The sequence below is a fragment of the Rhineura floridana genome, chromosome 8 (assembly GCF_030035675.1).
Source record: "Rhineura floridana isolate rRhiFlo1 chromosome 8, rRhiFlo1.hap2, whole genome shotgun sequence".
Classification (NCBI taxonomy): domain Eukaryota; kingdom Metazoa; phylum Chordata; class Lepidosauria; order Squamata; family Rhineuridae; genus Rhineura; species Rhineura floridana.
Genome location: NC_084487.1, coordinates 116,720,245 through 116,736,105, shown reverse-complemented (window position 1 = coordinate 116,736,105; position 15,861 = coordinate 116,720,245). Strand labels below are relative to the sequence as shown.

The 15,861-nt window shown below is 40.0% G+C and overlaps 1 protein-coding gene across 9 annotated transcripts in view; it reads left to right on the top strand.

The window, feature by feature from the left end:
• Positions 1-15,040, top strand: part of BMAL2 (basic helix-loop-helix ARNT like 2) — a 68,408-nt gene extending 53,368 nt beyond the window's left edge. For all 9 annotated transcript variants that reach the window (XM_061582195.1, XM_061582197.1, XM_061582193.1 and 6 more), the window contains 8 exons: positions 2,694-2,934; positions 3,674-3,780; positions 7,531-7,681; positions 8,812-8,870; positions 10,795-10,903; positions 11,445-11,532; positions 13,068-13,176; positions 14,769-15,040. In XM_061582195.1, the coding sequence (XP_061438179.1) occupies positions 2,694-2,934; positions 3,674-3,780; positions 7,531-7,681; positions 8,812-8,870; positions 10,795-10,903; positions 11,445-11,532; positions 13,068-13,176; positions 14,769-14,902 (998 nt within the window). In that variant the 3' untranslated portion in view covers positions 14,903-15,040. The remainder of the gene's footprint in view (positions 1-2,693; positions 2,935-3,673; positions 3,781-7,530; positions 7,682-8,811; positions 8,871-10,794; positions 10,904-11,444; positions 11,533-13,067; positions 13,177-14,768) is intronic.
• The last annotated feature ends 821 nt before the right edge of the window (positions 15,041-15,861 follow it).

The following is a 15,861-nucleotide window of genomic DNA, read 5'->3' as shown; positions in this document are numbered from 1 at the left end:
AGTGCAAATATATAGAATTACACTGTAAGTGACTTAAAATAATATGCTCCTGGAAATCTGAAAGGGTTTTCTGAAAGGCACTGGAGAGGATTTAAGTTACAGGACTATGGAGAATATAAAGGTTTCCTAAAAGAGCTTATAAAATTGGAAAAACTCAATACACAATGTGGGCATGAATTCTCCTTTTTTAGATGTCTGTAGAAATGTCCATTTGCAGTATGCAGGACTTATATTCTTAGAGTAGGATATTGCACAGCTATTGTTTATCGCATCTAGTTTCCTTATATTTAACTTTTATTTTCTCATTCATTTTTTCTTGCTTAGTTTAATTGCTAGAACATTTACTACTTTTTTTAAAAAATGTAACTTCAACCTCATGTTTTTCCCCACACATGCTTATGCATATCTTTGTGTGAGCATGTTCATTTTGTGTGTGTGATATTTAGGATATAATCCTGTTTAAAAAATTAATGCTGTAAGAATTTGGCCTTCAGCTATTAAGTATCTAAAAAAATAGTTGGGAGAGAAATTAACTTTTATTTCAAGTTGCTACTCTCCCTTAATCTGAAGTTCATACTGGAAGCAGTCTTCATGTGCTACATCTCTCTGCTTTATTAAAAAGAAATGGCTGTCATTAGAATCAGCATTCTACACATGGTCGCATGCAAGGTCTGTAGGAGACTGACCTACCATCCTGCATTAACCCAGGTGTAGCAATTGCTCTGTAACAAGATTCCACTGACCTAATCTAGATGCTTGTACAGGGTTGCAATATTCCTTTTATATGAATGAGGTGGTTATTTAGGATTGTATCTTGAGGATAGTGTTTAATATAATTGAATGCAACAGGAGCAGAACTTAAAAGTACAACTTAACAACAACTTCAGTAATATTTTGCCAACAGTTAGGATTCAATTGGTAGTAGTTTCTGCAAGATCGCCAGTTCAACATATGTATGTTCTGTTAGGATTTTCAAAATTAATCTAGCATGTATTATATCAGGATTTTTCAGCCTGAGGGCAACATCCCCTTCTGGGCAGTCTTCTGAGGGCCACGTGCCAGTAGCAGGCAGTGTCGGAGGCAGCAGTGGTCAGAGCAATGAATGTATATGTTACCTTGGTACAGTAGGGTGGTTTCTACATACACACCTCTATCCTTAATCTTGATAAGCAGGAGACAGTATAGCATTCCAGGACATATTCCAGCCAGGCAAAAACACTTGGTGTGTGAAGTAGGGCCAATGAGGAGTGTAGCTTGGGAAATGTCCTTAGAGCAAGATAGAGAGGTGTTGAAGACAGCATTCAGCCTGCAGGCCTGAGGTTCCTCACCCCTGTATTATAGGAATACAACCAGTAACATTTTGGAAATTCCACTAGTTTACCTTAACCTCTCATTGCAGCGTAGAGCCTGCCATGCCCATTTGTAAAGGTAAACAACCAGTGGTATCAATATATTGTAAGTCTTCTCTGTTGGTCTAGTGTTCCTGAATGTAATGAGGACCTAGTACACTCATATTAGAATAAATATAATGCATCTAGATTGTTACTTTGAAATAGAAAGATAATAGGTTGAAAGGAATAGCAAAGCAGCACTTTTCCGTTTACCTGGGAAACCTCGGAATACTCTAGTCAGTCAAAGCTGGATGATGCCCATCTGAAGCCTAACTTACACCTCCATCTGATCTCCCACTTCATCTGAAACAGTGCGAGCAAAATGCTAAAACAGCAGCGTAAGCAAGCCAGACCTAAACAGCAGTGCATAAGATTGGGCTGTTTTACCATTGTGTCTCTCGAATACTTTGCAGGTGCCGGGCTTTAGAATCAAACTATATAATCAGCAGCCGCACATGCGTCTGTTGATGTACTATTACACTTGAGACTGCAGTTCTGGGGTTCAAATGTTCCCCCATATTGGAGGAGGGGAAGCCTCTCTACATACATACAACTAGCATGTCATTGAGAAAGATTTGAACAGAGCCTTTCCCCTGATATATATGGACACGGGATTATTTTCAGGGGAAAGTGTTCAGCCATACTATTCCTTAACTGTACAATAAATTGTAAAAGTCCAGCAACAGATCTATTTTATGTGAAACTACTGAAGTGAACACATGCAGAGACAATGACTTGGATCCTAAGGTAAGTTAATGAAGCTCATGAAAGGAAACGTTCCCATCCCTCTGCATCTCCTCAATAAGTCTACGTAGGGCCCTCCTGAATGATGTGGTGTGGGAGCTGATAAAGTGGGGGAGAAGGGGCTGGGAAACTCCCATAAACTTCCTTAACTTACCTATCTTGGAATCCAAGCCAGTCTAGAGATTTTAATAGTATAAAGCTCAAAGTTCCTTCTGCAGTTTATCTGGCTCAATATAAATTGTAACACATTTGAAATCAAACAGTGTTGTACTGGAAAACAGTCTCTATTACTAAACTGTTTAATTTTCCTCTTACATGTAAGAACATGTTTTAATTTCCAGCACCTGTGACTTACCTTCCCAAATCATTTGTAAGATTAGAAGTGCGCTTCTACAGGTAAGCTTAACCTGAATAGTGTTTTTTAAAAATCCTTAAAAAAATACAGTGCAACCTTATGTTTAAGATTTGTAGGGCTCATGCCTTTAGGTAAGTGCAAAACATAATAACCTCTGACGTTTTTAGAAAATAAAAAACTATTTTATGTTTTGACTTAATTAGATCATAAAAAGTACTGTACTGTTCATTGCTCTGGGTATCTGAAGAGCTGGCCTCCTAATGAGGTGGGAGTTGAAGAGGAGAATGATGCCGAAAAAGACAGCAGTAACTTTAACTGTCTTGTTGCAATTGGGCGATTACATCCTTACACTGTTCCACAAAAAAGTGCTGACATAAAAGTCAAGCCAACAGAATTCGTAACACGCTTTGCCATGGATGGAAAAATTGTTTTTGTAGACCAACGGTAAGCATTTTGTCTCTTTAATAGACAATAGCTCAGTCTTAAATTGTCTAAGGATTTCAGTACAGTAGGGCCCCGCTTCACAGCGTTCCGCTGATGCGGCAGCTTTCAGTTAGGGGAAATTCCCTGTTTTAAAGCCGATTTTGCGGCATTTTCACAGAATTTTCGTGCGACGCAACCCATTATAATCAATGGGTTCCGCTTTACGGTGGGGGCCTGGTCCCTAACCCGCCATATAAGTGGGGCCCTACTGTAGTTAGAATAGATTCCACCACTAGCACAGGATTCCTATGAAGTTGTTGTTGCTCTGTAAAAAAATTCAGTCTTCTAGTTAAGACTTATTTAAATAATTAGTTGCTAATTAAGGTGTGCTTTTATTTGATTTGATATGAAACTTTTTACAAATTATCTGCAACTTCAAATTGATCATTATACTCACCAGTATAAATACAAAAATAATCATGGTTCTGAGCCTTAGTTCAGTTCCAGAACTGTTGTGGTGGTGTTTCATTTCATTAGACGTAATAAAACAAAAGGATGACAAGGTCATGTTTGTTTTGGTCTTCTGTTTTGGCTCTGTGTGTGTTAACTTGGAGTCTTAGCATTGTTTCCTTTTAGACACAAGTATCTGTTGCTTTTGGTATGCATTTTCTGTTTTGTGAGGGACTGTGGAATTAAAGTATAACAAGAAGGCCGTTTTAGATGTTCACAAATCTATAGTGTGTTCATGTTTTCTTTATAGTGCAACAGCAATTTTAGGATTTTTGCCACAAGAGCTTCTAGGGACTTCATGTTACGAGTACTTCCACCAAGATGATCACAGTCATCTAACAGATAAACACAAAGCAGGTACAACACTGTAGTTACTCCCTTGTTATTTATTTCCTACAACTGTTGAATGAACATTTTAGTTTTGGGGAAAAAACCTACCTTGAATAGTGTCTCAGTAGTAATGCGCATGCATGCAGAGTCCTAGGTTTAACCTCTGGAATCTTCAGTACAGACTGAAACTGCTGTCTGAAGCCCAGGAGAGCAACTGCCAGTCAGTGTAGCCCAAGAGGAGGGAAATGTTTTCTGCTTGAGGGCCACATTACCTTCTGGGTGATCTTCTGGGAGTCTCATGCCAGCAGTGGGCAGTGCCAGAGCCAAAAGTGAGCAGAGCAATATATGTGGATTTTGTTGTAGGCTAGTTTCTTCACACATGCACAGCCATTTCTCTCATCTATCCAGGCAACAGAAGCATTGTCATAATTCATTGACACATTCCAGCCAGGCAAAAATTCTCAAGGAGGGTACAAAGCAGGTCTGGGTGAAGGGTGTGGCTCAGGAGGGTATGTGGCCTGGGGGGAGTCCCAAGGACCAGATAGAAAGCTCGAAAGTCTGAGGTTCCCCGGTATAAACTAGATGGAACAGTAGCCTGACTTGGGATAAGTTAGCTTCCTACCTGATGTTGCCTCCTACTGGTAGCATAAACAGATAATGTCTACTTAAACAAATATGCGTGTATGACAATAACAATTTCATAGCTAGGGATCAGTTCAGTTTGCATTTCAAGCTGATTCTGTCAAATTCGCACTTTCCCATCCTTTGAAATTTGCACATTCAAATTTTGCAGTGCAGTTTGCCAACAAGTTTTTGAATATATGAGTGAAAATCACTTAGGAACTTACATAATGCATTATCTGACAAGAAATTGCTTGCAAAAATGTGTACATTAGTCAAAACTGCCTGCAAAAAAGTGTTTATTAGGAGAAATTTGCACTGAAATGCTAGAGAATTTTCACGAGGATTTTTAAAAAAACTTGCATATTACTGCAGAAATGTGGAGAACTCAATTTAACATTTGAACAATGAGAAACTGAGAGAACCACAATTGACAGGTGTTTCCATCCCTATTCATAGTAAAGCTCTGGGTAGAATTCGTATTTCTGGAATACTTCTACGCATAGTGGAAGCAGCCAGTTTGAACTGAGAAAATAAGTGGCAAAATGGTGATAGTGTTATTATAACAATAAATTTTTGTAGCACACTGTGTGAGAACTAGTGTAGTGGCTATAGATGTGAACTATGAGCTGGGAAGCCCTTGAGTGGAATCCAGGTGGTGACCTTGTGCTCATGGAAGGGCTTCTGATCCAGTGGAGACATCAGTTTCCGGAAGGGGAGGGAAAGAATTTCCACCCTGTTGTGGAACATCCCCCAACCTTCTGGAGTTGATTTGGGGGAAGTGCTGTGGACTGTGGGGAGTTGCAAAAGTCGTCTCCTCTCTTTTCCCATTAGGAGCTCACTAGATAGTCTGAGGCAATATGGGAATAATACTGACCTACTATAGAGGGTTGATGTAAGGAACTATGTGCATAAGTGCTAAGTGTTGTACATCTGTTTTTCCTCCTCTGTTAAGACTTCGGTATCATTTGTCATGCCAGCAAGCCTCTTGAGTGTGGTTAGGGTCCTATAGAACATTAGTATATACATGGCATTGAAGGATTGCAAATTTTGAATGGATATATCTGCAGACCTTCCCGTCTTTTTTTTCAGTACTTTTTCAGCCTGAGAAATAGTCCTACCTATAGAAAGTGTATCTGTGTAACCTAAGAACATAAGAAGAGCCTGATGGATGAGGCCCAGTGACCCATCTGGTTTAACATTCTCACAATGGCCAACCAGGTGCCTATGGGAAGTCCGCAAGTAGGACCTGAGCCACAAGAGCACTCTTCCCTCCTGTGGTTTTCAGCAACTGCTATTTGGAAGCATACTGCTCCAGCCTTGGAGGCAGAACATGGCTAGTAGCTGTTGATAGGCTTATCCTCTGTGAATTTGTCCAATCCTCTTTTAAATCCATCCAGGTTAGTGGCCGTCATTGCCTTCTGTGGGAGCAAATTTCATAGTTTAACAATGCACTGTGTAAAGAAGCATTTCATCTTGTCTGTTCTGAATCTTCCAATATTCAGCTTCATGCTGCAGTCTTTCCTCATAGGGGAATCATTTCATCCCCTTGATCATTTTGGTTGCCCTTTTCTGAATCTTTTCCAGCTCTATCATATTTTTTTTGAGGTAAATGACCAGAACTATACACGGTATTCCAAATGCAGTCACACCATAGATTGGTATAATGGCATTATGATATTGTTAGTTTTCTTTTCAGTTCCTTTTTTTATAAACCCTAGCATGGAATCTCCCTTTTTCACAGCTGCTGCATACTGTGTCAACATCAACCCCAAAATCTCGTTCCTGGTCAACCACTATAAGCATATATGTGACATGGAGGTTTTTTTGCCTTTACATGCATCACTTTACACTTGTTGACACTGAATTTTGTTTGCCATGTTACCACCCATTTACTCATTTTGGAAAAGGCCTTTTGGAGCTCTTCACAATCCCTTTTTGTTTTAACAGCCTTGAACAATTTAGATCCATCAGCAAACCTGGCCACCTCACTGCTCACCCCTAACTCTAGATCGTTTATGAACAAATTTAAAATCACAGATCCTAACACTCATCCTTGGAGGATTCCACATTCTACATCCCTCTGTTGGAAGAAAGGTCCATTTATTTCTACTCTCTGCTCCTTGTTACTTAACCAGTTCCTGATCCACAAGAGGACCTCTCCTCTTATTCAATGACTGCTAAGCTTCCTTAGAATTCTTTGATGAGGTATCTTGTGAAAAGGTTTTTGAAAGTCCAAGTACACAATGTCAACTAGATCACCTCTATCTACATGTTTGTTGACACTGTCAAAATAATTGTAACAGGTTAATAAGACAATACTTACCCTTGCAGAAGCCATGCTGGTTCTGCTTCAGCATGGCTTGTTCTTCTATATGCTTGGTTACTTTATCGTTTACATACTTTCCACCAGTTTCCCCAGAATAGATGTTAAACGAATTGGCCTGTAATTTACAGAATTCCCTCTGGATCCCTTTTTAAAAATTAATGTTACATTGGCCACTTTCCAGTACTCGGGGTATGGAGGTGGATCTGAGGGACAAGTTTTTGTTAGGGGGTCAAGCAATTTCATATTTGAGTTCTTTGAGAAAACTTGTGTGGATGCCATCCAGAGCCAGTGGTTTATCAGTTTTTATTTTGTCTAATAGAACTAGATCTCTCATCACCACTCTCTGCCTCAGTTCTTCAGATTCCCTTCCTGCAACAGTTAGTTCAAGCAGTTAAACAGTTTGTTCAAGCACAGGGATCTGTCCTATATCTTCTGCTGTGAAGACAGATGCAAAGAATTCATCAGCTTCTCTGCAATCTCCTTATCCTTCTTTAGCACACCATTTAATCCCTTGTCGTCCAAGGGTTCAACTGCTTCCTCTGGCAGTCTCTTGCTACTAATGTATTTACAGATTTTTTTGTGGTTGGTCATTACGCTTTTAGCAAAGTGCACCTCCAGTTCTTCTTTAACATCCCTTATGGTCGACTTGCATTTCTTTTGCCAAAGTTTCTGTTCTGTTTTCTCCTCATGTATACCTGCATCATAGGTGCGATAGGCTGAATAAAAGAGCATTTTAAATGACTACCAATTTACAGCTGCCATAGCAAACACTGGTTTAATTGAAACATATTTGAACATTGGTTTTGTCCATAAATTATCTTTTCCAGTGCTGCAGAGCAAAGAAAAAATATTTACAAATTCCTACAAATTCAGAGCAAAAGATGGCTCTTTTGTCACTTTAAAAAGTCAGTGGTTTAGCTTCATCAATCCATGGACCAAAGAACTGGAGTACATTGTGTCAATCAACACAGTTGTTTTGTAAGTTACTCAGCACTATTTGAATACACTCAGTTTAGCATTTATTTTAGTCTTGATATAAAAAACCAGTTAAAAAGATGCATGTGTTTTCAGTACCTATGAGCTTTTAATATAAAAATATTTCCTTTTATATTTCATTTATGTGGTATTAATGCAAGTGTTCTATTTTAGCTCTGTGCTGCTAACCTTTATACTAAATCAGTATCACCTTGTATTCTAGGATAGTATTAATGTCTTAATTTTTAAGCCAATTACTGGCTGTGCTGATGCACAACAAATGCTAGATTTTATTAAAGTGTATTTCATTTTTCATTGCATTGGTCCATGTCAAGCTTGGTGTACTGAATAAATGTCCGACATTTCTATTACAACTTAAGATGCAGTCCTTTAGGTCAGACTTCCATATCCTGGAAAGACCCTCCGTGGCGCAGAGTGGTAAGTGGCGGTAACGCAGCCAAAAGCTCTGCTCACGGCCGGAGTTCGATTCCAACGGAAGGAGGAAGTCGAATCTCCGGTAAGAGGGGTTGAGGTCTACTCAGCCTTCCATCCATCCATGGTCGGTAAAATGAGTACCCAGCATATGCTGGGGGGTAAAGAAAGGCCGGGGAAGGAACTGGCCATCCCACCCCATATATATGGTCTGCCTAGTAAACGTAGCAAGACAGCACCGTAAGAGTCGGAAACGGCTCGCATTACAAGTGCGGGCACACCTTTTCCTTTTTTTCCATATCCTGGTGCCCTCCAGATGTTTTCAACTACAACTCCCATCAGCCCCAGCCACTATTGCCAAAGATAAGGAATTATGGGAGTTACAGTCCAAAACTAGAGAAAGTTGAGGAAGGCTAATTTAGGTTGTTGTGACAGGCTGTGGGGTTGGACCCTGTGTGTGTGTTTCAATTAAATGTTACAAAAATGCATGGAGATGAGCCAGTGCTGAAAGATGAGTAGTTGGTACAATCCCCATTGTCTGAATTTGCATTGTTTTTACCAACTCTAACCAACATGTGAAAATTTGATTTTTATTACTAACTCTAATCCACTATATTGAAGTAGCAAATTGAAGATAAGATGTGTTGTTTATGTCTGGGAAAACTCCTTGATGTAGCTTTCTTACTCTGATACATTTTTAGAGGTCATAATGAATCTGGTGAAGAAGCACTCTTGCCCTGCAGTTCCCTATCTTCAGAAGGCAAGTATGCTCATTGTGAAAATAGTATTCACAATCTTCCAAAATGCAACGTTCCGTGTAGTAGGGGTACAGTAGGGCCCCGCTTCCCAGTGGTTCGCTTCCCGGCGTTCCACTAATGCAGCGGCTTTCATTCCCCATTTTAAAGCTGCTTTCGCGGCATTTTTGTGCAACGTGCCCCATTATACTCAATAGGGTTCCGCTTTATGGTGATTTCCACTTTACGGCAGGGGTCCGGAACGGAACCTGCCGTATAAGCGGGGCCCGCCTGTACACAAATCAAACCGTGTTATAATACTGTAAGGGAGCTGCACTCTGGCCATACCACTAAAAAAAATAAATCCTGATACTGGCTGCAGACTTGTCTATCACGTTAATAAAACAACCAGAATACAAAGAGGTATGCAAATACCTGCATGAACTAAAAGGGCTTTACAGTTTTTCCCCTGAAATAGCAGTCCCAACTCGCACCCTCCTTTGCATTGCAAATAGTTTTTGAAACTGTGTTCGTAGCATACATTTAAAGCACACCCCTCAAGAGTCCTGGGAACTATACGTTACCTCTCACAAAGCTACCATTCCCAGCACCCTTAACAAACTACAGTTCCCAGGATTCTTTGGTGGGGTCGGTGTGAACGTGCTTTAAAGGTATGGTGTATATGCAGTCTTAATACAGTTTTTTTAAAAAAAGTTTGTGTCACAGGGAATCAGCTGTCCTTTTAACTCTTTTTATTTCTCACTCGTAATTTAGATGATAGGAGGCACAATAACATCACTTGTTAATGCAATTCACCAACATGTTGTGAAGTCACATTGGAGGCTTTAAACTTCCTTCACATGGGTACAGCAACAAGCCTTTTATGAAGAGGAAAATGGAGCATATAAGAAGTGATGTGTATTCACTCTGTGATCTTCAATTTTGTATGAAATTAGGGCATTACTCAAAGACGGGTAGCCAACACTGTTCCCTCTAAGTGTTGGACTGTAATTCCTATCAGCTCCAGTCAATGTGGCCAGGAATGATGAGAGTTGGTGTCCAATAATATGTGGAGGGCACAGCGTTGGCTACTCCTGCTCAAAGGTATATCTGGCATTTACATTCCCCATATAGAATATGCTTGAATATATACACGTCCTCTTCCCATTCTTCTAAATCTGGGCTTTGCAGACAAATAAGTATTTATTGTAGGGAAAAACGGATGGTACAAGAGAAAAATCAAGTAGAATGATGATTTTGTTCTATTACCTAGGTGGCAATCTTGATGTTTCTATCCCTGTTCGTTATTTTTATTTGGGGTGGGGGTATTCCCATACTAATTGTGAAAAATATGGAAATTGAATGTTTCATTACATAAAAGAAAGTGTTCCATCTATGTCATCCGAACTGCAATAAATACATCCTAGTGGACAACTAAGACAGCTGGTATAGCACAGTGGGGAGGAGAGCCTGGCTGGGAGTCCAGAGTCTGTGAGTTCAAATCCCCGCTCGTGTCTCCTGGGTGTAAAGGGGCAGCTAAAGATCACTTCCACAGTGAGTGGCTCAGGGGTTACATGCCCTGCCACCTGTGCAGCCGTGGGCAAGCTGCAGAGTCCCAAGGAGCCCAGTTGCCCTGACAATTACGGACAAGGAAGGGGCTGGCTTGTGCAGCTCTGGCAAGCTGAGCAGGCCCTAGCCAGCTGGGGAGGACTAGCCTCAGAGGGAGGCAATGGTAAACCCCCTCTGAATACCACTTACCATGAAAACCCTATTCATAGGGTCGTCATAAGTCGGGATTGACTTGAAGGCAGTCCATTTCCATTTTTTCAGTGGACAACTATTTGTGACACAGTTGAGGTTATTCTAAGAGTTAAAACGGATATCTGTTAAAGTGGAAAATAGTGTAGAATGAAATAAAATAAACTTGAATCCCTTTCTCTTAAAACATAGAACCACCAAAGCCACCATTTCTTGATGTACCAGGGATGTCTACAGGAACTGTACTTGGGGCTGGGAGCATAGGAACTGAGATTGCAAATGAAGTCTTAGATTTACAAAGGTAATGACTATATTTTGCAAATTAGATTTATTTTTTAAGAAAGAGAACATGTAGATTATATTTGTTCCATGTAAAACATCTTTCTGTTTCAATCCCACAGTGATCTTTCTATCCTAGTTTCCCCTCCAGCCTCCAACAAAACTTTACACATAAGGGTACATCTGACATAAGGAGCAGGTGCTAGTATGCTGCATAAGGTTATCCCCTGATTTGATTTAGTTCTCAATCCCCCGAGGCTTAGAAATTGGAACCTGTGCTGCTTAACATGTTAATAAATGATCTAGTGATGCCCACTGGAGCAAAAACTCTAAATTTCACCTATGTGCTTATGGGGTCTGAACTGGCAATAAATGACCAGAAAAGAGATCTTGGGGTTGTGGTGAATAGCTCAATGAAGATGTCGACCCAGTGTGCAGGAGCTGTGAAGTAGGCAAATCTAGTGGAAAATGTCTATTTATCAAGCTGTGTTTTAGAAGCCAGATAACGTGTGTGTGCAAACGCTTTGTGATGAGGATTAAGTATTACCTTTTTTTTAATCTAGGCTGCATACTTCACCTGTTGGTGAGTTAAGTCCATCCAGTCTTATGAGGAAGTCTTCTTCCCCAGTTCTAACAGTAAACTGTAGTAATGTGAGTATACATAAACCACTGTTCTGCAAGAAAGGTCACTGTTTAATAACCCAGTAACTTGATTTGATCTTATTTGGTAGCCCCCTTATGTGCATGAAGTGAGTCCATGTATAGAGTAAGGAGCAGGGCCAGCCACTGTTCCCACCCCAACATCATGTGGCCATTCAACACATGCATGTCTAAAGAAGATCTCTTTTGTGTAAGCAGCTGCTAATGTATAAGGGTGCTATGTGAGTGGTACAACCATGTAGTAGAAAGCCCTGATCATGTGAAGCGCATGTGTGTGAGCAGTCATTCACAATAGGGGCTCTTCACACATCCATCCTCAACACACAGATGCCAGGCAGAGCCAGGGCAGCAGCATAGTCCCACTGCTTGGATGAATAAATGACCTCCCCTTCACATGTGTAGTGTGTGAAGGAGGCTACCCTAGAGTACTTATAACAATATTTTTATAACTGCTGTTTACAGATGGCAAAACTCTTTCATTTTGGTAGTATGAGAAACTGGCTTTCCATATTATGACTATAGATTGCCCAAGTACGAGCAAAGATGACTTCTGGAAAATAACATCTGGAGAAGCCCACTGAGGGACCTGTTGTCATACTTTGTCAAGCTGCCCTTTCAGGCCACAATAGATTGCAGAATTAATTGTGCTTTATCTAGTTTTTTCAGTGGTTTTAATTGTACTCAACTCTTTATTGGATTGTGACCTTCTAATCTAACATCGGTACAAACCCCAAAATTTATTTTAGGGGGCAAATACAGAAATGTTGCCATTGTTCGTTGCTTCAGGGATGGGGAATCTTTCTATGAGAGGGCTGCATTCCCTCTTGGCCAACCTTCCAGGGGCCGCATGCCAATGGTGGGGAGGGCCAGAGTGGGTATAGCTAAAGTGGTTGGGTGGGACCAACCCTCTTGCACATATGTGCACCAGACACACAGCTTATGCATACATGTAAGCAGACATGTACATACAGCACACATCATACATCTGTTCCTTTGATTCTGTACACACACCCTCAATAAAGAATTTAAAAGCTTGCTATTGGTAAATGCAATCAAAACCCGTCCACCTCCCTTGAAGGAAGAGGCAGTAGCTTCCTCCTTCAGATTTACTGCTGGTTTTTAATTTGATTTTTCCTTTGAGTTACCTGTGAAAACAGAGGTGAGCGAAACATCACTTCCAGTTATTCCCAAGCACCATGCTGAGCACTCTGGAAACTGAATCATGATCCATACTGAATACTTCCTTGCCAAGGAGGGTGGTGGTGGCGGCAGAGAATACTTGTAGTATATGTCTTACTTTTTGATCACTGCATCTGCCAATAACATCATCGAAAAATGGTAGAGGATAGCTAGAAAAGGTTAACAAGATGGGTCTGGGCCTCAGGCTGCCAGTTCCCTGCCCCTGCATTACTTGTAATCAATGCCGTCTAACTTTGCTAATGTTTCTTTAAGAATAAACATTGATGCATATGATTTCTGTGATATGATTGAAAGCTGACCATTTTTATAATTCTGTGTGTGCTCAGGTGCCAAAGAAAGAACTTCTTCACCTGTGTCCTTCAGGAATAGAGGATTTGGAAACTTCAGGGCAAAACCAGGACCCTATCTCATTCCCAAGTAATGAGCCTCTTCTCAGTAAGTTTTCCGTTTGTTTGTTTGTAGCCTCTGAAGAAGTACGTTGTCTAATTGAGTGCTCTCAGTTCCAACCACTTTGAGATTACCAGTGCTCCTGCCCATATAATCCTTAAGTAAAAGGAAACACACATAACCTGTGAATAGAACCTGACTAGGTACAGAGATGCTCTACCTCATCCACATGTATAAAATGCTTCAAAGTTTAACACAATTGTTCTGCAATTGTATTGACTGTTTGTGCCTGTCATCCTTCATTTGCAGCGCAATCCTATATATGCCTGTTCAGAAGTAAGTCCCACTGAGTCCAGTGGGGCTTACTCACAGGTAACAGTGTTCAGGATTGCAGCCTTAGTAATGATGTCAAAATGGATGCACTTAAAAAAATCATTGAGCAATCCCAGTTAGCTTAGAAAGGCAACTCATAATTGACTTGTCATTGCTACCAAGAGCAGTATAATATTCATACCTGAGAGACTTTGCATTCTGACCATAGTTTTTCAATTTATGTACATTGACTTATCTCGAATGTTACTCCCTTTTGAATTATTGTTTTATTAAATAATGAAGGAAAACTGGAATAGCTGCTCTTAATAAGTTGCTTAAACAAATGTAGTTTGAAATAAGAATTTTGTGGATGGGCTTTTTATTGAAAGTTATTTTAACAAAACAGAACAAAGCCCTATTTGTATATTTTAAAACACATGTTTAGATGTGTCCATTTTCAATATGGAAGCGATAGGATTTTGGTTTTGTTTTATTTTTTTTAAAAAAAAGCACAGCTGGTATAGCACAGTGGGGAGGAGAGCCTGGCTGGGAGTCCAGAGTCTGTGAGCTGAAATCCATGCTCGTGTCTCCTGGGTGTCAAGGGCCAGCTAAAGATCACCCCCACAGTGAGTAGCTCAGGGGTTACGTGCCCTGCCACCTGTGCAGCCGTGGTCAGGCTGCATAGTCCCAAGGAGCCCAGTTGCCCCCCAGCTGGCAGTTATGGATAAGGAAGGGGCTGGCTTGTGCAGCTGTTGCAAGCTGAGCAGGCCCCAGCCAGCTGGTGAGGACTAGTCTCAGAGGGAGGCAATGGTAAACTCCCTCTAAATACTGCTTACCATGAAATCCCTATTCATAGGGTCGCCATAAGTCGGGATTGACTTGAAGGCAGTCCATTTATTAAAAAACACTATCTAGAAATCTGTTAATTTTTTTTCTTGTGGCATAAATATACACAAGTCACATGATTCTAAATCGGTCATTTTGAACCACCCACTTAAAGAACATTAAGCAACAATCTTTACTTGTAGTAGAGCATTTGGTTTGCATGCAGAAGATCCCTAGTTCAATCTCTGGCATCTCCAGATAAGGTTGAGTATATCCCTGTCTGAAATCCTGGAGGGCTGCTGCCAGCCAGTGTAATATTTTTCCTTCTTTGTATTTCAGTCATGGCTATCTTGCAAAATGTAAAAGAAAGTAAAGACGTGATGTAAAGTATAGTTTGTTGTGCTAAAAGAGTATTGCATATTTCAGAGTAAATGGTGAGTTGTAAAGTCTAGTTTTGTGATTTTATTATGGTGCATTTATGGTGGCATTTTTGTTTTTCTTAGGTGACGCTTCCCAATTGGATTTTGATGCAGTATGTGGAAATGACACTGCCATGGCTGCACTTATGAATTACTTGGAAGCTGAAGGAGGCCTGGGTGATCCAGCAGAGCTCAGTGACATGCAATGGACTCTTTAGTATTACACAACTGAGAAGGAACATAAATTACTTTGATGCACAAAAAGAATAATTCATCCTCAAGTACTGTATTGGTACCTTTTTAAGGCTTTAATTCATATTTCCAATATCTCTATTTTTAAAAGACTTTTGCCTTATTCTAAATGGTTTTGGCTGCATATGTTCTATTTTTTAAGGACACAGGAACCTCAATTTTGTTACTGATACACATGTTGACTGGGATGTTTAAAACATGGTTATATTTTTACTAAAATATTTAAGCAGTTGCTGTAAAATGGGCATAGAGATTTTGTGTTGAAATGCTTTAGTCATATTTATTTTTGTTTTTGTTGGTTAGATTCCTAATTTATTAGTGCTGCTTCAGAAAAGCATGCTGTACTTGAGTAGATCTAGACTTTTTCATGTCCATTGCTGGAGGAGTTCTGAGATTAAGAGATTTTATTTTACTTTTTAATTACAAACCCACGGATCAAGAAGCCAGCAGTGGAAGTTTGTTCAAACCTGAACATTCATTCATCTTGTTAGTCAGGAAATTATGCATTGCCCCAGTATTCAACTGCTACAGGGAAGAGCTAAAAGAACCGAACTTGATATATTATTTTCTAGTGTCTGCAACAGTGACAGAAAACATGAGGCATAAGGATATCCTTAATATGATAAGTATACATAAGGCTCTCTGTGTGCTGTCACGGATCACTCAACAGGAACTCCTTTTGAGAAACAAAATAGGTGGATAAAAAAGTTTCAAGATGGCCTAAAAGTACTTAATTTTTTAAAATTCAGATGTAGGAATATATAGTGAAATAAACAAGTTAAGGGGGGGAAATGGACTATATAGGCCTTTTTTGTCAATTTTGAGCGAGGAAACGAATAATCTTCAGTAAGATATTAAAATGCACATGTCATTTCAGCAGCCATGTATCTTTAAGACATAATACGGAAATCATATATGACAATAC